Source organism: Kwoniella dendrophila, chromosome 3 (genome assembly GCF_036810415.1).
Source record: "Kwoniella dendrophila CBS 6074 chromosome 3, complete sequence".
Lineage (NCBI taxonomy): Eukaryota > Fungi > Basidiomycota > Tremellomycetes > Tremellales > Cryptococcaceae > Kwoniella > Kwoniella dendrophila.
In genome coordinates this window covers 1-21209 of record NC_089478.1, presented here as the reverse complement: position 1 = coordinate 21209, position 21209 = coordinate 1, and the positions used below count along the sequence as shown (strand labels likewise).

Sequence of the window (21209 nt, the reverse complement as noted above, 5' to 3'; positions counted from 1 at the left end):
AAGACCACGCGAATAAAGAGTCAAGAGAAATGGGATATTTACTCAACCACAACACTCTTTCGGGCTACAAGGACACATATCAGTTAGCATCAAATTTGCTTTGTGTGAGGTTACATATGACTTACGGTCAATTCCGTTGGCCCAACTGGTGATTTGTCTCCATCCTGCGTCTACTTTAAGCTATGGAGAGAGATAGAAAGATCAATATTAATAATCTCAACGCAGCAATAGTTGAAAAGTTGACTTACATGGAAAGCGTTCATCATCGAATTCTCAAGTAAGAAGATGATGGCTCCTGCAATTTCTTCTGGAGTTGTGAAGCGTCGAGGGAACATAGAATACCCTTCAACCGCATCTTGGAAGTATTTCAATCTGTCACCTGATTGCATCAAAGGTGAAATAACCAAGGCTGGAGCGATAGAGTTGACACGAATACCGGAAGGAGCTAAGAAATCGGCAGCGGCTTCTGTGATACCGAGAACGCAAGCTGATAAAGATAAGAAGTTAGCTTCATAAACGCTGCATCCGAAAGATTGACAACGCACTCTTGGATGGACCGTACGTAAGACATCTGGCAGGTGGTGTGTGACCAACAACTGAAGATAAATTTACAATTACACCTCGTTCTTCTGTTACTCGTTCGTGGAAGATATCTAAAGGTGGATATTGAGAGTTTATGGCATCGGCAACGAGAGCGTCAACCATGAAAGTTCCGTAGGCATTGACTCTTAATACAGTTTCGAAATCCTGTTAACAATCGAAACGTCAGCGTGTGACTAACTTCGATGACATGCAGTACTTCGACTCACCTTTAATTTGTCTGACATCTTGCTAGTCCATGGTCTGTTAGGGTTTACAGCAGCGCAATGGACAGCGCCGAAGAGTGAACCTTTAGGAAGTTTGGAAAGTGCATCTTTTAACGATTGTTCTAATACTTCTTGACTGGTGATATCAGTCTTTGAATAGACATATTTCTCAGGATTTTTGAAAGTTTTTATCTTCTCTTGTGCTACATCTTCAGGTAAAATGTCAAAAATCTGCTCGTTGACAGCTTGGTCAGCTCAACATTACAAGACGATCGAACCCCAACATAGATGCTGGGATCAAGGTTCACTCACGATAGCGTATCCACCCTTTTCTACAATGATAGCGGCAGTAGCACTACCAATTGATCCCAGACCACCAGTGATAACGAAAGCTGAATAACCCGGATCAATATAATGAACGATGTTGCGTGGAGAACCATTTTACTCACCTTTACCGTCGAGAATCATTATGTTGTGTTTTATAGCAGGGTTGTCGAGCGTTTGAGATGTGTTGCGAACAAATGTACACCTCTTAACGAATATTGCTTTGTCCTCTATATATCAATGCATGAGTACTTTATTGAATCAGCTGATGTGCATACATACCCGGGATACTACCGGAAATGCGTAAATCGTAACATTGTTGTATCTCGGACTTAACCAAATGATTTGTCCGACGTAGATAAAGCTTATAGCGATTGTTCACTCTGAGATAGGAGGCACGGACTCGTAACGAAAACGGATCCGCTTTTTCAGTGGATTTTGGTGAATTTCAGTAAATGTCTCTACCGATGAGCAGCTAAGCGACTACCTTCAGAATTATTACCCACCGAAGATGTTCTTACTGTAGCTCGAGAGTGTTAATTGACTTTCGGGTGGTAACGTGGGAACTGAGGATGACCAGATCTGCCGGTGTTCGTGAAATGACTTTTTCATTGTGCGTTGACATTTTGGGTCATCTCTAGCTCTCAGCTGAGCCGCCAACTTGTAATGTCAATGTAAACCGATCAAGGACATGTTGAGTTGCTTGCTTTTATATTTACATATCGCATTTGCACAGCCGAGTTGGGAGAATAATAACGAGAACAAGTATACATTATCATGTAACAGAAATCTACCAAAAAGACCTTATCTGTCATATTCACAATCGAAAGGAAAACAAAAAATCTATACAAGAATCTATTTTAAGTAAGGTTCAGGGGAAATGCCTTCTAGTTTGGCTTTAATTCGTAAAGCAACTGTCTTGGAATGATATCTAGCGGCCTGTAAAGTACCGACAGATAACCACATGTTTGGAACACCTGTATCTCTCCAAGCGGAATTGAGTTCTCCTTCTTCGTTCATTCCCCAGATAGGGTTGAATTTATCGGCTACTTCATCGCCAAGAGTTCTTCTAACCGAATCAATGGTGTTGGAGAATCCGGTAGCTAATATAACGATATCAAAATTCCGTTCTCTGTCACCATTGAGTACTACTTTATCTTCGGTGAAGCTGTAAAACCCACAAAACGTCAGCAAAAATGATGAGCTGTGAGAAGTATACGGTCCACTTACTGGTCAATGTAACCTTGTTCAACTTTGATATTACCGTTGATGATTTGCTCACAAGCGCCAGCGTCGAAGTAGAAACCACCATTCTTGGTGTAACCCAAAGTTTGGGTTGAAGTGGCTCTTTGACCTCTCCAAGTTTTGAAGCCTCTATCTTCCATAGCTTGTAACAAATCATGATCCAGCTCGGTTAACTCTGTACCAAGCCTTCTACCCATCTCTTCAGATGGACCAACTGGAAGACCGTATGCGATTCTATCGGCGACTTCTATATCAGGTCTCATGCCACTCTCATCAGGCTTGTAAATACCGAGGATACGAGGCACAGAATGTGTCAGAGACATAATGTATGTTGGTGATCTTTGAAGGAGGGTGACTTCTACACCTCGTCTGGCGAAATCATAAGCGGTATCAAAACCTGATGAAGATGTTCCAACCACAAGGGCTTTTTTACCAACCCATTCTCTACTGGAATCGTGTTCAGTTGAATGTCTAACCGTGCCTTTGAACTTGTCTCTTCCGACAATTGTTGGTGAGTATGGTACACCAGCTAAAGATGTCGCCATGACCTGAAAACGAATACAATGTATCAGGTCAGTGCGGAAACGAGTACGTGGTTTCAGTGAACTGACCAGTTGTTTAGGGTGGAATGTTCGTTTTCCGACACCCCCTCTTTCTACTTCGACTGTCCATTCACCATTTGCTGTTTGACTAGCACCGGTAACTGACGAATCGGTCCATATATACAGCTCTAAAGCACTGACGTACCACTCAAACCAGTCTGCTATCTTAGCGGCGGGGCAGTACATGGGCCAATGTTTTGGATAAGGCATGTATGCGAAGTGATCTACACCGCAAGAATGGGGATAGATTAGCAGTGGTTATAATAGTCAAAATATCAGACTTACCAGCCCAATGAGGAAGATGGAGGGACAAAGCTTCGTATCGACCTCTCCAGTTGTCACCAATTCTCTTGTTTCTTTCGATTATCAAAGCATTGACGCCTAAGGCTTTCAAACGGGCGGCGAGCATAAGACCACTAATCACGTTCTATCAGTAATTGTCTTAGCCTGATAGATGCGATGACTTACTTTTGTCCACCCCCAACAATCAATACATCGGGTTCTACACCTTCTAACGCTACATCTAATTCTCTTTGCTTTTGCCATGAATGTGGTCCAGTCATATGTCCATCTCTTTCAGGAGCTTCGGGGTGTCCATGTAAAGATTCAAGAGCGGTATTGAGGGTCCAAATCTTGAAGCCATTTTCGGTATTGACTATGTTGACGAGAGCTGTACCTCCAGCGATGTTGGTCTCTAAGCTTATGTGAGCCTGAATGAATGACAAATCTTTGTAAGGTCTTTCGACTTTTGGCTGAGGTTCCATGAGGGTTACTTTAGATACCGGTGTGGTAGGCAATAAATCAGAAGCAGCCTTTTTGATGGCGTTTCGGAAGTTGAAAGTTCGATAATCCCAAGTGATTAAGGCTCGGTCTCTCCAGACACCTGTGTATGCAAGTGTGTGAGATTAGTCAGGATGTGGTCGCAGGAATGACTTATTCACTTACCATATTCCATGAATAGGTCTGAAAATTTCTCCGCGTCTTGAGCACTTAAAGCGGCATTGAGTTGCGAAACAACTTCTTGCGCAACTGATCTTGGATCAGTCGATTCAGATATCTCTCGACCTTCCTTTCCGTGAACAGGTAGCTCATGATTGTATTGGAATTTGTACATATAATCAGAAGCGACAGCATCTGGATATACAGGTAAAGGTCGTTTACCAGTTTCAGCTTGAGGTTTGGATTTTAGCTCAGCTATATTGTTGTTTGGCGCAACTGCTTGTTGGTCATGAATGGCGATAGGAGACATTGCGATGCGCTAATTTGGATAGGTATACAGTATGAAAAGAGAAAGACGAATTTTTGAAGATACATTCCCATATCAGTTGCAGCTGTTGAAGTAATTATACTTCTCCAACTTTTTCACAACCATTGTAAGAGAACAACAACACGCTGACCTAAATTACATACAAGATAAGCTTTTGTCCGTTGAGTCCGACAATCAGTGAGATATCTACAGAGAGTGTGAATTGCGATTTGTCTGACCATACAATGTTACACTTCAATAGTATTTCGGAGATAAACCATTGATTCCACCTCCATCATACTCCACGTTCTGCATTGTAACTTGTTACCGTAAAATGGAACCACGTATACACGAACGGCGATCTAGCCGGACTGGACATAACTCTAGGAACCCCGATTGAAATGCGGGTCCGATCCGGAGAAACTTCTTCTCTAATCGTTTCTACCTATCGGTTATAGTTCAAATCGATGTTTGTGTCACAAGTAAGACAACCGAAAGGGACAACAAATATATAAATCGCCTCGAGAAAAAACAAATGATATTCCCCCAATGGCCCCACTTCATACTCCGCACACTTGAAAGCAATCTCTCAACTCATCTCTTATTACTTGGCAACAATGGCGAATTCACCTGAACCAGAGAAGGTTCTCGCTCACCCTCCTCAAAGGGATGATATTCCTACACTCCAATCATTAGGAGTTGAACTTCACCCTGATACTTATCGGTACTGTGAAGACAGTCAACTCTTGGCTGATTCCTTGGGTGGTAACAGTAGGTGATGGGTCGATAAGTTTTCATACATATGCTGACTGTCGTATTGTCTGGCCAGAACTCAAGGATGTGTTCGCAAACTGGATTGTCGTTGCCGCCGCATTCTCCGCATGTATGGGTGGTCTTTTGTTTGGTTTCGATCAAGGTATCTTATCAATTGTCTTGACCATGAAGCAATTCTTGGTTCAATTCCCAGAAACCGATCGAGATCAAGACTCTTCTGCTGCGTTCAACAAGGGTATCATGACAGCTTTACTTGAACTGGGTGCTTTCCTTGGTGCACTTCAAGCTGGTTTCTTAGCCGATCGATTTTCCAGAAAGAAGGCCATTGCTATTGGATCTGCCTGGTTTATTGTTGGTAGTGTCATCCAAGCTTCATCATTTTCTTTCGCCCAATTGGTTGTAGGAAGATTTATCGGAGGTGTTGGTATCGGTCTTTTGTCATCAGTCGCACCAATGTATATCTCAGAAATTGCTCCCCCAAACGTTCGAGGTGCTTTCCTTGCTTTAGAAGGTGCCACCATCGTTATTGGTATCGTCATTATGTTCTACATTGTGAGTCAACCTATCATTCAGAGATGTGCTTGAAGACGCTGACTACGTATGTAGACATACGGTACTCGACATATACCTGGAGATTGGAGTTTCAGATTACCATTCACAGTTCAAATGGCTCCTTGTATCCTACTCGGTATCGGTTTATGGAAATTACCATATTCCCCTCGATGGTTAGCTCAAGTCGGTAGAGATGCAGATTGTTTAGACTCATTGATACAGCTTCGAGGACTTCCATCAACCGATCCAAGGGTTCAAGCTGAATGGATTACAATTCGAGCTGAAGCTATCAGAAATAGAGAAGTCATCGTCATGAAACACCCTTCCATCGCTAATAAAGGAGGTTTCGCCGCCGAAGCTAAACTTGAAGCAGCTGCTTGGATTGATATGTTCAAGCCAGGAATCTTGCCAAGAACCTTGATTGGAGTCTTCCTCATGTTATTCCAGCAATTCCAAGGTGAGTCATTCTTTTCAAACATCACATTACTATCACAATGAAGGGGATGAGATGAGGTCGAAAAATGGGCATCTATGTATATCTTCCCACCTCCTTGCATCGAATAGATCAGTGCCACTATGACCAATCTCTCTGCATCCCCTTCAATTTACTTCATCGTAATCAGTGATATATGACATCGAGAACATTTGCTGACGCTTCTTCCATGACTTGTCTGGCCGATAGGTATCAACGCTGTAAATCTTCTTTCGCTCTTGACTAACTGAGAAAAGTATGGAAATTCTGATATTATTTCACTCACAGCTTATCTACTACTCTCCAACGTTATTCGAACAACTTGGTCTTGGATATGAAATGCAACTCACCATGAGTGGTGTCTTGAACGTTTGCCAAATGGTTGCTACCAGTGCAGCTTTCTTCTTCCTCGATAGAGTTGGTAGAAAACCACCTCTTCTTTTAGGATCAGTTGTAAACACCATATCTCACGTTATTGTGGCTGTTATGATAGGTGAGTCTTTTTTGGTCATTAGATCCAAAGGAGGAATTTGATGACTGACATCTCATTAAAATAGCTAAATTCTCTGGTAACTGGGCAGATCATCAGGGCCCTGCATGGACTGGTGTAGCGTTCATCCTCATCTTTATGTTCTCCTTCGGTCTCGGTTGGTCGCCAGTTCCTTGGGCTATGCGTAAGTGATCGGGCTACCGACCTCTTCTTACCAGTACTCAAGCTAACATCGTCCAATACAGCTGCTGAGGTTCACTCTTCAAGTCGAAGAGCAAAAGGTGTTGCCATTACAACTTGTTGCAATTGGTTATTCAACTTCATTATTGTAAGTGGTCTTTGCTCCCATAGAAGCCATACCCTTTTCTAAGCAACAGCATTACAGGGTCTTATCACCCCTCCTATGATCCAAAATATCAAATATGGTACCTTCCTTTTCTTTGCCGCTTTCTCTCTGCTATCATCCATCTGGACATGGTTCTTCTGTCCCGAAACTAAGTAAGTATTTGAGATAATCGTCATCCAGTGATATATTAGGGCATAATCTGACAAAATCTTCTTTTGCAGGGGTAAAACCCTCGAAGAGATGGATGCCATCTTCCATACTCATGCCGCTCATGAAGAATTGCAAGCCAAAGGTGAAATTCTTAGAGCTATTGTCGGTCTTCCCGCTCCTGCTTTGAACGGCTCCCACGAAGATATCGATTACAAAGGTGGAGATTACAAAGGTAACGCTCAATACATCGAAAGAGTTTGATCGATCGAACAAGGTCCCGTTCTCTATGTAGTGTAGAATCGAGTTTGGCGGAATTTCGGAATGGTTGCACTGGATTGTAGGGATGTTTCGAGTTACGCTCAGTTCTCACAGGAAGAGATTAACAAACAAGCAATATTTACTATATTCTAGTTCGCGGGTTTGTAGTGGTTCTCGTACTTCTCGAGTGGTTATCTTTCATGTTATATGTAATAGTAGTTGATGCGAGATTGAGAGTATATTCAAGTGTCCCCTTCATTGATGTGAAATATCTATGCATACATGTATGAGATGAAAGACATTGCACACGTAATAAGTTACTTGTTCTACTCCGAACCTCGTCGAGCTGCTTAGATATCCTTATTGTACTATTATACACATATTGTAATACATAGCTTAGTTCCTTAGATACGTATAGACGTATAAGCATACTCGTTATCAGTAATACAACAGAATCGCATTGCCGAACTGTTGTCAAAACATCTTATTCTCTCTCTCATGCATGCTTACCTATGCATCCGGAATCCTGCGGTTTTATGTATTACGGAGCAGTCAGTCATGCAGTACTTGTATGCTTTCTTTATCGGACATGTCGAACGGAGTTATCGATGCATGAGAAACAACGTCATAACAACATTTTGTGCTGATTATTTTCTGGTATTACGTTCACATGTGAACCTACATTTACAGCATCAGCTTGTGATCTTTATCTAACTCCGTTCTTCGGATATTACCTCTTCAATTCTCATCCTGTTGATATGGCATGTCGCTTGAAAGACACTCAGATACAGCTCACGTTGAGTGATGATTATTCTTTTTAGTATGATTATAATGTTTAGTCATTTTCACTATCAGGGAAAGGAACCGAAATAAATAGGTCTGAGCATATAGTCAACGTCAAACCACAGCGAATACAATTCTTATGGTGATCGAAGCCATCAACTCGAACTCAAATTCCACATCAACAATTTCTTTGATTGGAGTCGATCATAGTAAAGTTGAAATCTAAAATCTCGTGAAAGACATGTCGCTTCAACGCAAACTGCGATATGCAGTTCTCGGAATAGGTCGTATGGGTTCAAGACACGCCCAAAATTTAGCATTTCGTACACCTCGAGCAGAATTAGTAGCTGTATGTGATCCAAGATCAACTACTTTGGAATGGGCAAAACAATCATTACCTTCTTCAACTAGAGTTTTCACAGATTCAGCCGAATGTTTGGGTCAAGACAATGTCGATGCAGTCCTGATTGCAAGTGAAACTGGGCTACATGCTAAATTGGTAATAGATTCTATTAAGGCTGAAAAGGTGAGCTGGAATAGTCTCCGTACTTTCGTATACTTTCGATAGCATTATATCAATAAACATAATCAAAGATCATTTGAACTGATTTGAATTCGATACTGTAGCATGTTTTAGTAGAAAAACCTATCTCGATAGACCTTGAGACCTCTAGGAAAGTTGTCGAAGAAACTGAAAAATATCCGCATTTGAAAGTGATGGTTGGATTCAGTAGAAGATGTACGTATAATCTCCAAAATCACTGTCATACTCTCGACTATCCATCGCATATACACTGCTCCAGATCTTCGATCCACATGTTCTAAGCTAATTAGACTGGGTTTTATCCAGTCGACGAATCCTATAGAGAAGTTAAGAAATTGATAGATCAAGGGAAACTAGGGAAACCTCATTTGATTAAATCAGCTACAAACGATCAACACGATCCATCTGGTAAGATCGAAATCTATTTTCACTTACCCTTGCCCACGAAAATAGTGTGACTGAAGCAACTTGTTCTAGGTTTTTTCGTTTCATATGCGGCAGCATCAGGAGGTATATTTATTGATTGCGGAATCCACGATATTGATCTTGCTCGATGGTTCCTGTTACCTTCTAATCCATCAATAAAACAAGTAAGAAGAGTATTTGCATTAGGTCATAATGTACAACATCCGGAATTATCAAAAGACAATGATGTAGATAATGGTATTGGTATAGTTGAGTTTGAGAATGATACTATCTTGGTTGTGCATTGTAATAGAACAATGAAACATGGTCATGACTGTTTCACTGAAGTTTTCGGTACTGAAAGTAAAGTCATAGTCAACGGCGTAAGTTGATATTCCTTTTCAAGATATTTCCCCAGGGGTTACTGAATGTCTGATGTCTCACTTCATTTCCCCATAGAATCCCCAATTAAACAGAGTAGAAATTAGGGATATTCATGGCGTGAGGACCGAATCTACGTGAGTGATCGTCTCCTTTAGATACAGTAGAGATACGTATTTGGGTCATCTTCTCAATCGACTCTTCCCGTTTTCACCCGTTCAACTTTGAACATTAGCTGAATACGCTTTGCCCATTAACAGTCCAACATACTATGAGCGGTTCAGAGAAGCATTCGTTAACGAAGTCAATGAGTTTACCGATGTGGTTTTGGATGATAAGCGTGAGTATCAAATTGTTCATGGCAAACAATCCAAATGAAGAATGATTTGGTATGGAATTGTTGACTTCTTGCCATTGTTCTCATAGCTCTCCCAGTGTCATGTGCAGACGCACTCGAAGCCGCTAAAATAGCTACAGCACTCTCCCATTCTTTCAAAACAAGTCAACCGGTGTATTTCGACGATGCTGGGGAGCCATTATTAGTTTAGAAAGTTTGGTGAAAACATGGCCGATGCTGAGCATGAATAAGGAAACGATTATACATAGAATAAGAGATATATTGACGTGAATGAAATTATGAAATTATGTGTATACCTATCCGAATGACTGGTTATATATAAAGTCAGCTCAGCACGGCATTGTATTATTGCATTATTCTTGTACTTACGAGCTCTGCCGGATCCGACATTGTCAGTATTTGCAATGAGCCACTAAGCTCTCAACCATCCTCTTCTTCTTGGTAATAACCAACCCGGATGAGCTACAGCAAAAGCAGCTAAACAAAGTACCATGGGTAAGCCATCTAAATAGATGAAATAAACTTCATGTGTGATTAAATAACCTGACCATCCTTGTGCTAATTCGATTGATCTATAAATACCTCTAACAAAGATCATTGCGGAAGCGAATGCTACACCTGCTAATAAAATCTGCCCTTTCTTAATATCCTCAGTTCGCGTTGATACTGCGCTTTCAGGCAGTTCGGCAGCAATGTTTGTGTTTGATTTGGGCTCTCCGTTATTTTCCAACTCTGGAGTGTTTGATTGAGAGTACTTAATGGCGAGATGTTGATAAGGTTTTCTAAAGATTACTCTAAATATGAAATCACTTGCTAAAGCAACAAATATGGCCATAGTTCCCAGTTGGAACAGGATACCGGCAAGCACTAAAAGAGGCCATTGTCAGCTTGAATATAACTTCGATGAACATGATGTACCATTGAGTACTAACTGATTTTGGTAGCGGCATGAGTATCGGTTCCTTCTTGAGCGGCTACAGCAGCTTTACCACCACCTATAGCTTGAATGACTAATGAGATTACATCGGCCGTGACGAATACGGCTAAGTACATATGTGGTTTGAGAAGGGAATAAGCAGGACCAAGTCGGGTTATACAGTATCCGAGAATGGTATATGCCCAAGCAGAGTAAAAAGCAGGACCGATGATGAGACTAGGTGAGGAAAAGTAAGTCAGTCACCCACTGTGAGTTCAGATGATACTATCGTTACTCACGAAGCAATTTGCATCAAGAACGGTGTGACCCGTAACACTCTATATGCTGACCATAATCTACCTGCCCATCCGATGACTTCCACTGTAAAGATGAAAGCAAAAGAGGTTAGTTATATAGATTGTGGTGGTATACTACAATTCCTTGCCCGCCACCCGCCCTTTCCAGTTTGAACTGCCCCCATCCCGCCCCTAGCTACCCAGGTAGAATTCCCACCCACCCACCCTTTAGTCTACATTGCCCCCATCCCACCCCTAGCTGCCGCAATATAGCACTTACAGAACGTCCCAGGTATCAACGTTACAAACACCAACCAATATTTATATCTTATTCCTAATAAGATATGAATTAATCCCAATATACTAAATACTACTATATATGCTATTCCAGCTGATTTTTCAGGTGTATATCCATAGGGTGAAAAAGTCGATAATTTCTTATGTGTATGAGCGGCGGTTTTGGCTGCTAATTCTTCGTAAAATGACATTTTGCGATTCAACCTCGGCTTTTCTTTTCTAAAAAATCTTAGAGCCACTAAACAGGATGAATCGGCACTATAGGTGACTACCTCCTCTGTCGATTGTTGGTACCTATGATATTGATTATGATCTACGAACGATGTATGCTTTGAGCAATAGGAAGAAAAGAGTGCTAGATAAGGGTATTCTCCATTTTTCACTCGGTATCATGCAGTTTGTTTTCATGAATCGAATATTATAGTTTCGGCGACCGAAAGAACGGGCCGAGGTTGAGACCGTTGAGACCGGGAAAACAGGAACGGCCATGTGATCCGGGCATTGACCTATTCCTACTGCGGGTCACGTGATGAGATGTCACCATAGCTCGATCTTGTTTCAAGCATGATGAGTTATTGAGTATATTTAGTTTGCTCTATGTTGTTTTTCTATTCATTTTGTCATTGTAGATACAGCGAGAACCAAGAATCACAATGGTCTACTGGGTATTTGGATATGGGTCGCTGATCTTCAAACCACCGTAAGTGAACAGTCATCTCATTGAAATCGAAAACGCTAACCATAAAACTTAGTAAAGACCGCACGCGATAGAACAGAAATCTGGATACGTCAAAGGAGTCGTTCGACGGTTTGCACAATCTTCAATAGATCATAGAGGTACACTGGAAGCACCAGGTCGTGTCGTGACTGTTATAGAAGCTAGAGAATGGCACAAACTGGAAGGTATAGTAAGTCTTAGTCTTTACTTATTGCTGTTTACGTTATATATGATAAACTGATGTCACTGTAGACGATACCGAAAGGTCAGATATTACCAGAAGATTATGTATGGGGAATGGCATACAGGATAGATCCGCATTACGAGGAAGAAGTAAAAGCTTATATGGGTGAGTGTTCAGCTATTGTTCCACAAGAACTTAACTTACCACACCAATACAACAGAACATCGAGAAAAGGTGAGTTCTTTGCAGGGTTAAAGCAATTGTACACAAACCTTTTGACTGACATATCATATCAGAATGGGTACACATGCCACTTTGTACCGGTTTACTCTACATCAACAGATGGAAAGGAAGAATCTGTGATAGTCGCCAGTGTGGGTGTTATCGCATATTCATCCATTGGTCGCAGATTAAAGAGCTGATCTTGAGCAATACAGGCGGAGATATGGATAGGGAAATTGGATAATCCAGCGTTCAGTAAGTCAAGCTCAAATGTAAGTCCCAATCGATAAGTAGCTGACTTTTAGAGAAGTTGGTTATGAGCCCGAAAAAGAGCTGGCGCAGACTATAGCGGAAAGAAAAGGACCATCTGGTCCGAACAAAGTAAGTTTAGTCAGAGCTCGAACCGAATGCGAAATTTTATACTGATATGATGATCAGGAGTATCTATACAAACTGGCGGATTCAGTCAGACATTTATATCCTCATGTAAGGGACGATTACCTATTCAAATTAGAGGTGAGTTTACGTATTGGTTATTGCTTATATATGCTGACAATGCTGGATAATACCATTTCAGGCAACCGTAAGAGCATTAGAATCTAGAAATTAGTCATTGCTATCCTCTTTGCAAAGTAGTCACTCCCATATTCGCATCATACATTACATCATACAGTCGATATGGATAAGATAGAACGCGTTGGCAAATACGGGCAAGATAAGAGAAGTGAATAAACATGCTTGAAAGTAGCTATATTGAATTCTCTCTGTTTAGCTGACAAACAGTACAAATACTCATCATCACCACATTATCAAGGTATTAGAGCTGAAAGTAATCTTAGTCTGCAAGTGGTCTTGACTTACATATCTGCGTTCTATAGAAGCTTATGCAGCGTAATCAAACACGCTCGGCGTTGCCATCATCGAATCGGTCAAGAGCCTTAACTGCATGGACATAGTCAACGCCGCAGAAGCAAGTTACATCGAAAAGCACACGATAACAGTCATAAACAAATACATGTCAACACGAGAATTACAGATGAATACAAATCAAGCTGACAACCAGATATCATCATGTCTACGTTCATCCTCTGCAATTTACCGCAAAATCTTTCAGTGCCGGGTCTGTAAATAACCATCGAAACTTGCGAATTATGACTATAAGATGTACTGGAAATCCGGGTTCTGGAAATCGGTTTAAATCGTCGAATGCGTGAGCATTGATATCTTCTCCTTCACCGGCAGCAGTGAGTTCTCTTTTGTAAGCCTGACAAGGATCTCCGTAATTAGCATGTGTCAAAGCATAACCTATCACATTTATCCAGAAACTTACAGCAACCTCTTCCAACGTCATAATTGACATATCCTTGATATCAACGACTCTACCCATTCTCTCCCTCTTTTTCCTTTGTCTTCGATTCAGATATTTTAGATATACAGCCATACTACAAATCAGAACGAAAAGTAATGACCAACATGCCATATCGGTATATAAACCAGTCTTGTAAACAGGTGCTTCATCGTCAAGGTCTATCAAAATAGTCGGTCAGATTTCAGCCTCGTATCCGTGCGATTTGGTAGATACCTTTCTCCACTCACAAGCTTGTGGTCCAGCAACATTACCAGCGCACTGGAAGATGAACAGAATAGCACCGACGGTTCTCTGTTTTGTAGTACCAGCGGCATTCATATTTGCCCAAGAATAGACAAGCGGTTCTATCCAAAGCACATTACCGTTAATGAATGCTCTATGCAAGTTCGAAAGGGTGATTGAAGAACCACAAAGCACTCACGAAGCGGTGTATATAACATGATCACAAAATAGGCTCCCAATAACGCATGTGGGTTGGTTCTGGGAACATATAAGAGGGCAGCGGCTCCTGCGATGGGGAACAGAGTAAAGAACCTAGATTGGGTTTCCAGTCAGTTGAGACTCTTCATCTAAGAATCGTCCGACAGAGAGATGAAAGAGATATTACTCACGCGACAACCGGAAATCTCAACCTAATCCTGTTCATCACCCAAGTACCATCAATCAGGAAAGAAAGAGTCAAGACATTGGGCGGCATTTGGAATAAAATCGTATCGAACGAGTTGAAGCCGAAACCTTTAGTGATTAGGGTACCAAATGTTCCAATACCGGAAGATGGAATGGCCATACTTGTCAACATGAGAGCGATCATATATGTCTTTGGATCGGTCATAGCTTCCCTACATTGGTCCCATTTCCATTCTCTTGATCATTTCATGGATCATTAGCCTTACAATTTACATGCATTCAAGCCACATTCCAATCTCAACTTACGATGTTTTAGTACCGGTGTTGTTATCCCTTAGTCTCTCGATAGCAATGACCTTTTCGTTTTGAGTGAGGAATTTTGCTGAAGAGATATCGTTAGGAAGCATCCAGAAAACCAATGGACAAAATGCTAATGTGATACAACCTAAAAATAGGAAAATTCCTTGCCAAGGTTTGATTCCCGATTTTACATGACCAATAGCAAAACTTAGAATAGGTCCGATCAATCCCGCAACAGAACTTGACATCAACCAAGCTAATAAACAGGTTGAACACTGTTAGCGACCTAATTGATGGTGAGACATCATTGGGTACACTCACCTGTGTTTCTGTAGGTCTGCTCCCGTCTCCTCCAAAACATCTGCGTCATAGCAATAAAAGAGGGACTGATTGTAGCCTCAAATGCACCTAACAATGCTCTCGTCGCCAATAATCCAGCAAAATTGTGACATGCGCTCATACAGCAAAGTGAAACACCCCAACAGAAAACGTTACCGACAACCCAATACGCTATAGGTAATTTGACTAAAGCCCATGCAGATAAAGGCTGAACGATCAACTGCATTAAATAGATAATTGATCCCAGCCATGAATACTGTTTTCCAACCAAATGCGTATCTTTCTTGAGGTCAAACACCACCGCGTAAGATAAAGCACTTTTATCTAGGTGCACTAAGGTATATACGATGAACATGGGTACTATGATTCCGAAACGCAATTATATGGTTAACCATACATTCAGACATGTACTTGCGAACCGATGCCAAGAACCCACAGTCCATACAACTCACTGCAGACCCAAATATCCAATTTCCGCAATATTCTTCTATCATCTTCAATCGTATATTCTACGGGACCTACTTCTCTGAGTATCTTCGCTGCATCGTCCTGCGCATGGCTTAAATATTTGTTGTCTATCACTTCTGGGACGTCATCAACCACTTCTACATGCTTTATGTCCAAGTCTTTGTCGTCTTTTGGTGGTAAAGGCTGGGCTTGAATGCGATCCTGTGATGACATTGTATTATTGTTGTGGTCAATATTAGTCTTGAGATGAGTTATCAAGGGAGATGGTTTAAGAGTCTACCCCATGGTGACCCTAATATATCCTGCAGACAATCAGGAGTCCCCAACTATGATCACAATAATCTTTGCTCAAGGTGGATTTGAGATGGATACCTCAGCTAAAAAACCTCTTATCGATATTAAGCATCCTATCTAAATTTAAGCATCCTCTCTCAGTCTTGTGAAGGAACGCTAAAAAGCGATAAATTATAGCTTGAGAGTCTTGGCGTAATAGAAATAGTTACTGAATCATTGCGGATTGAACCCATTTGCACGGTTCTAAGATGTATAATGTCAGTCTTGCCCACTTATTATAAGGAATGTATAGAGTAAGCATTCTAAAAATATCCCAAAATGAGCCAAATTAAGAATTCGGCTTAATCCGATGACCTTGGCACAGGTGGGTAATACAGTACTTATAGTACTTTTGCATGTTAAAGAATTTATCTTCAATTTCATGCCCAAAAAGATCATACAGTTTGACAAGATTCGCATCCACCCTTTGCTTCTCTGTTTGCCTCGGCCTAGAGATACACTCAGACATCAGTTTTCCGACTTGGAATTGCTCAAGTGACTTCCGATCGGCTTTTGATTTTATCCACTTTATGCCAAATATAGTGATCAATGAGGAAGGAATACATGGCGAAAACAGGTCGAGTCGAGATTGATACTATCTATCATGCTGTATAATCTAATCTTAGAACAGTTCCAAGCATTCTCAGTCGTATCTCCGAATACATTTTAAGTTAATCTTCCATGCTTAGTATATCAGTACAAAAGAAACGAAGGTGGATTTGCTGTATCAACCCATCTCTAAAGTTTTGATCGGGTCTTACGCTGGAATCTGCAGCTATATACCTGCTTCATAGTGATTTGCACCAGTCTGATTGCCAAACCACCTTTGACCATTAAGATTCTGTACTCATCATGATACACTCAAGATGGAGCGATATGAAATCCCACTGTCGGTTTTATCAAACCGAAACAACCTCAATAACTTCCCGAGAGATATGTACGTATTGTTTCGAATCCCGGTCTTACCCCTAATCTTATGCTTCGCCCCAGGAATATAAGCATCTTGTTGCCTTGAAATGCCGTGTGAAGCGGTGGTGGTATTGGCAGACAGGCAGGCCGTGAAGTGGAGGAAGAAAGAATAAAGGGAGGTCATGCTGATTCCCTTGAAGAGGTGTCATCATCGATTGCGCAATTGTTAGTGATCACACCATACATACCTCAATCACGTAGAAAACATATAGATCCTAAAAATATCTCAATATTTCGTGAATTATTCCAGATAATTTAGTTCAGAAGTCATCATACTTGATCATGTCTGAGCATTATTGAGTCAAATGACCTCTTCAATTGCAAAACATAACATAATATAATCCCTTATCGAGAAATTATTGCTGCCAAAAATCATTATCGGCGACTACGTTCCAATCTTATTCAATCAATGATGGGAAATGTTGCGTTTACTATCTGAAAGGTGGATTATGAGAAGAAAATACAACAAAATGACAACATTCAAGATGACTAATGACAACATCAATGTTCCTTGGGCTAAGAAGATTCAGTGGGATACTTGAGCAACAATTGGAAAAAGAGTTCGCTATATTCGACGAGATTATGGCTATATTCTTATATATATAGTAGCTATAAAAATATCGCATATCCCTCAACACTGATAAACAATCCCATCCCAATTATATCCCGAATCTCGCTCAAAATGCCCGTCGCTGTACAAGAACAACCAACCAACCCAATTGAATCCATCAAAGCTGCTTTGACCAACGTCACGGTATCTGAAACCAAAGAGGCTTTCGATCTACTCTCATACGCCCATTTCGATGCAACACCAAGTATAGGTACCGAGTTCCGATCATACTCTAAAGATGGTAAACCAATTTTATCTATCAGAGACATTCTAGGCAACAAAGACAGAGAGAAGGCTCTTGGTAAGCTAGTGTATGTAACTAGCTGTTTTTTTGCGTGTAAAAGACGTTTCTAACGATTATCATACAGCTCTGAACGAGGAGTAGTCTTCTTCAGAGATGCTGTCATTTCTCCAGAGGAACAAATAAAACTAGTAGATTCATTAGGTAAACTTAATGGTAAACCATCAACCAGTGGTCTTCACGTTCACCCATTGACTTTGGGAGGCAGTGAATTTGGTGACGAAGTTAGTGTTATCTCCAATCAATTTGTATTCGACAATAAATACAAAAGAGATGATTTCTCTGTATTGAAACGAAGATTCCATGCCGATCTTTGGGTAAGTCACTTCTCGTTCAACGACAATGGACTGTATAATGAATAACTAATATCCCATCCGTCCAATAGCACTCAGATATCACTTTTGAACCTGTTCCATCAGACTACGCTTCTTTACAAATTAGACAATTACCTAAAGTTGGTGGTGATACCCTTTGGGCTTCAGCATATGAAGCATATGATCGACTTTCTCCTGCTTACAAAACATTTTTAGAAGGTTTAACAGCAACACATATCGGACAAGGCTTCATTGATATCCTTAAAAAGAATGGTGGTACTTTCCGTGAACCAAGAGGTTCTCCAGAAAATGTTGGTCAAGATTTATCCACTGTTCATCCCGTTATCAGAACAAACCCTGTAACGGGTTGGAAAGGTTTATTTGTCAACAGAGGTTTCACCAAGAGAATTAACGAATTGACACAACGTGAATCTGACGTATTACTTGATTTCCTCTTTGGACACATCTCAGCCGTAAGCTTATCATTTTCCATTACCGATTATGACACAATCACTAATAGGAAGGACTTACCAGAATCACGATTTACAAGTTAGATTCAGATGGGAAGAGAACAGTTTAGCTATTTGGGACAACAGATCCACTTTCCGTGAGTATTTACTTCCATCAACTGTCCTCCGAAATAGGCTGCTTACATGTGTGTCTGTAGATACCGCAACCGAAGATCTCGATAGCGATAAGAGAGTTGGTACTCGATCTGTCAGTTTAGGAGAAAGACCATATCTTGATCCTAACTCCACCGGTCGACGGGAAGCTCTTCTCAAAGCTGGTGCATAGGAGCCCAACAGAATCGTGTAGATGAGATAGTAAGAAGAAGCTAGAAGCCTGTTGTATATCGTACTTTGTCATAATAGAAATAAAATGCAATTCATACTATTGACTATAACTTGTCGAAGCCATCAACTAATTCTCCAATATATCACGAACCATTGGTACTCGATGTTTCTGAGTTTATGTGTGGTTAGGCTAATGCATCTGCTATACGAGATAACATTGCTAATACCTTTTCTTCCTCCAGTCTTCTTGCAACAAGCTGGAAACCGATAGGAGCACCTCGCCATTCTTCTGGGTCGGAATCTGAGGTTCAGTCAGCGATATTGTGTCTTTTATTACTTTATGTAACTCACAAAGCGCGTGTACCTGACTATCGAGCTCACTTTGAGGATCAAAATCTCTAGAAGGAAGATCGATCTTTGGATCTTGAAAGAGACCACTAGGGAAAGACCCAGTACTTAATTGTAAAAGAGGTTGGAAATTTGCATAAGTATGCTCAAACATGCCAAACCTAGATTCTGGCAAATCTGCTCCGTGAGGTCGAGCGAGAAAGGGAGCAGCGGGACTGAGTACTCTATCAGCGTTATTTTATTTGCGAAGGATGCAAGACATGATTGAGACTGGACCCAAAGTGTGGATGCACTGATACTTACGATATCAATCCATCTATTACCCGTCCAGTACCACTCCAGTTCCGACTATCTTGCCAATGATCCAAGAATCGCTGTGCGTATATATTCCTCTCATGTTGATTTTTCCATGTTTCTGCGACAGTGGGAGGAGTAAAATTGGCTTCGGGTCCAAGACGAAGCAGCTGGCCAACTTCCTTGATCAGAGGTTCTCCCGATTCCGCTAGTCGTCTACGGACTGTAAATATGTCAGTGCGCATGTCAAGTGATTTAGATAATAACTCACCTTCTTCCCCTCCATCAGCTGTCCAGAAGTCGACCATCATTTTTCCAGCTTCCTTTGCTAAAGAGCCTTGCCATTTTACGACAGTATGGCCAGCATTACGCAATTTCTCGACGACATGACCGAGTCCTCGTAAGATTGGAGGATGGGGTGTAACCTATAACACTGTTAGTATTATCACTAGAGTCAGGCGAAAATTGGTTGCGACTCACCAGTTCATCCCCATCGATATATGCGAATACGCAGGGTCTTTCCGGTAATACATCCTCAGCCTTTCGCCAGGCAAGTGGAATAACATCAGGGTCCGCATTCCAAGGTTCTGAAGCCATGTAAACCGACATCAACAACTCTAGATCCTGTGGACTGTGACCCATGGGACCAAGGGTGGATCGAACAGCTTCCTGACCGAGAAACGTATCCGCTAATCCTCTATATGAAACTCTTCCGGGTGATGGTCGCAAGCCATAAAGATTGGTGGACCTGAAGACTTGACATTAGTTTAATGGGTCACGAAAGTCTGAATAGTAGATGCTCACGCAGCAGGTAAACGAATGCTTCCTCCTATATCCGTACCCCAACCCACTGGACTCCCTCGAAAGGCTAGCAAAGCTGATTCCCCTCCACTGCTTCCACCAGGTGTAAGTGACCGATTCCAAGGATTGAGAGATCGTCCAAAAAGATGGTTAACAGTTTCTCCCATCATCAAGGTATGTCCAAGGTTGGTTTTTACAAATGGAATAGCACCGGCTGCACGCACTGTATAAGGTAATTAGTTTGGTCATATATCGCATCAAGATAGAAGTGTACTCACGCGAAGCCACTATCACAGAGTCTTTTTCGGCTTTATGTTCAACCCAAGCTGCATAACCCATTGTTGTATCTAGACTTTTGATATCGACCGAGTCCTAAGTACGTAAATAAGTTAGTCATGTCAAACAGTATTTGGATTTAGAAGCCCCTACCTTGACTGAAATAGGCAAGCCGTGCAGAAGACCAACAGTTTTGCCATTCTTCAACAAACAGTCATCTAGATAGTCCGCTTGTTCCACAGCTGCTTCGAAATTGAGCTCGGTCAATCTGCTTGTTCTATCAGTATTTCATCGCCGTTCATCCCTGTGTCAACACTTACGGGTTCAATAGCTGGTGCGCAAGAACTGTCCGATGCATGAACGCTTCCAGCACTTGTCTTGATGTCCATTTCCTACTCGATGTGTTTTTTAATATAGCCAGACAGCTAGCCTCCGTAATCTCTAGTTCCAGAGGCTTAGGGGGTTAGGGGGTTAGGGGGTTAGGGGGTTAGGGGGTTAGGGGGTTAGGGGGTTAGGGGGTTAGGGGGTTAGGGGGTTAGGGGGTTAGGGGGTTAGGGGTTAGGGGGTTAGGGGGTTAGGGGGTTAGGGGGTTAGGGGGTTAGGGGGTTAGGGGGTTAGGGGGTTAGGGGGTTAGGGGGTTAGGGGGTTAGGGGGTTAGGGGGTTAGGGGGTTAGGGGGTTAGGGGGTTAGGGGGTTT

The 21209-nt window shown here is 41.6% G+C and overlaps 9 protein-coding genes across 9 annotated transcripts; 4 read left to right on the top strand and 5 right to left on the bottom strand.

Moving 5' to 3' along the window:
• Window positions 1-38: 38 nt before the first annotated feature.
• Window positions 39-1274, bottom strand: L201_002328 (uncharacterized protein; the record flags this gene model as incomplete). The annotated part of the gene is made up of 7 exons (XM_066218105.1): window positions 39-64; window positions 126-180; window positions 249-487; window positions 546-747; window positions 810-1037; window positions 1119-1198; window positions 1256-1274. The coding sequence occupies 7 exons, from the start codon at window positions 1272-1274 to the stop codon at window positions 39-41; spliced, it is 849 nt and encodes a 282-aa protein (XP_066074202.1).
• A 711-nt stretch (window positions 1275-1985) lies between these two features.
• L201_002327 (uncharacterized protein) lies at window positions 1986-4226 on the bottom strand (the record flags this gene model as incomplete). Its single annotated transcript, XM_066218104.1, has 6 exons — window positions 1986-2298; window positions 2361-2923; window positions 2987-3201; window positions 3263-3393; window positions 3446-3860; window positions 3923-4226. 6 exons carry the CDS (start codon window positions 4224-4226, stop codon window positions 1986-1988), a joined length of 1941 nt encoding a protein of 646 aa, XP_066074201.1.
• A 614-nt stretch (window positions 4227-4840) lies between these two features.
• L201_002326 (uncharacterized protein) lies at window positions 4841-7268 on the top strand (the record flags this gene model as incomplete). The annotated part of the gene is made up of 9 exons (XM_066218103.1): window positions 4841-4994; window positions 5053-5549; window positions 5604-6006; window positions 6232-6242; window positions 6310-6514; window positions 6579-6695; window positions 6757-6839; window positions 6897-7009; window positions 7079-7268. The coding sequence occupies 9 exons, from the start codon at window positions 4841-4843 to the stop codon at window positions 7266-7268; spliced, it is 1773 nt and encodes a 590-aa protein (XP_066074200.1).
• Window positions 7269-8289: 1021 nt separating this feature from the next.
• On the top strand, window positions 8290-9926 carry L201_002325 (uncharacterized protein; the record flags this gene model as incomplete). The annotated part of the gene is made up of 7 exons (XM_066218102.1): window positions 8290-8574; window positions 8676-8787; window positions 8899-9000; window positions 9070-9380; window positions 9457-9515; window positions 9639-9718; window positions 9805-9926. 7 exons carry the CDS (start codon window positions 8290-8292, stop codon window positions 9924-9926), a joined length of 1071 nt encoding a protein of 356 aa, XP_066074199.1.
• A 222-nt stretch (window positions 9927-10148) lies between these two features.
• On the bottom strand, window positions 10149-11436 carry L201_002324 (uncharacterized protein; the record flags this gene model as incomplete). Its single annotated transcript, XM_066218101.1, has 4 exons — window positions 10149-10603; window positions 10669-10889; window positions 10952-11033; window positions 11229-11436. 4 exons carry the CDS (start codon window positions 11434-11436, stop codon window positions 10149-10151), a joined length of 966 nt encoding a protein of 321 aa, XP_066074198.1.
• Window positions 11437-11898: 462 nt separating this feature from the next.
• Window positions 11899-12979, top strand: L201_002323 (uncharacterized protein; the record flags this gene model as incomplete). Its single annotated transcript, XM_066218100.1, has 9 exons — window positions 11899-11945; window positions 12003-12153; window positions 12216-12312; window positions 12368-12381; window positions 12444-12521; window positions 12585-12624; window positions 12680-12750; window positions 12808-12885; window positions 12947-12979. 9 exons carry the CDS (start codon window positions 11899-11901, stop codon window positions 12977-12979), a joined length of 609 nt encoding a protein of 202 aa, XP_066074197.1.
• A 545-nt stretch (window positions 12980-13524) lies between these two features.
• On the bottom strand, window positions 13525-15685 carry L201_002322 (uncharacterized protein; the record flags this gene model as incomplete). The annotated part of the gene is made up of 10 exons (XM_066218099.1): window positions 13525-13551; window positions 13606-13633; window positions 13700-13705; window positions 13839-13896; window positions 13966-14082; window positions 14160-14272; window positions 14350-14601; window positions 14672-14921; window positions 14987-15364; window positions 15457-15685. The coding sequence occupies 10 exons, from the start codon at window positions 15683-15685 to the stop codon at window positions 13525-13527; spliced, it is 1458 nt and encodes a 485-aa protein (XP_066074196.1).
• Window positions 15686-17456: 1771 nt separating this feature from the next.
• L201_002321 (uncharacterized protein) lies at window positions 17457-18794 on the top strand (the record flags this gene model as incomplete). The annotated part of the gene is made up of 5 exons (XM_066218098.1): window positions 17457-17695; window positions 17753-18002; window positions 18071-18472; window positions 18534-18606; window positions 18667-18794. 5 exons carry the CDS (start codon window positions 17457-17459, stop codon window positions 18792-18794), a joined length of 1092 nt encoding a protein of 363 aa, XP_066074195.1.
• Window positions 18795-18978: 184 nt separating this feature from the next.
• On the bottom strand, window positions 18979-20870 carry L201_002320 (uncharacterized protein; the record flags this gene model as incomplete). Its single annotated transcript, XM_066218097.1, has 9 exons — window positions 18979-19094; window positions 19145-19356; window positions 19445-19658; window positions 19707-19860; window positions 19916-20183; window positions 20240-20459; window positions 20515-20608; window positions 20666-20780; window positions 20833-20870. 9 exons carry the CDS (start codon window positions 20868-20870, stop codon window positions 18979-18981), a joined length of 1431 nt encoding a protein of 476 aa, XP_066074194.1.
• Between the last annotated feature and the right edge of the window lie 339 nt (window positions 20871-21209).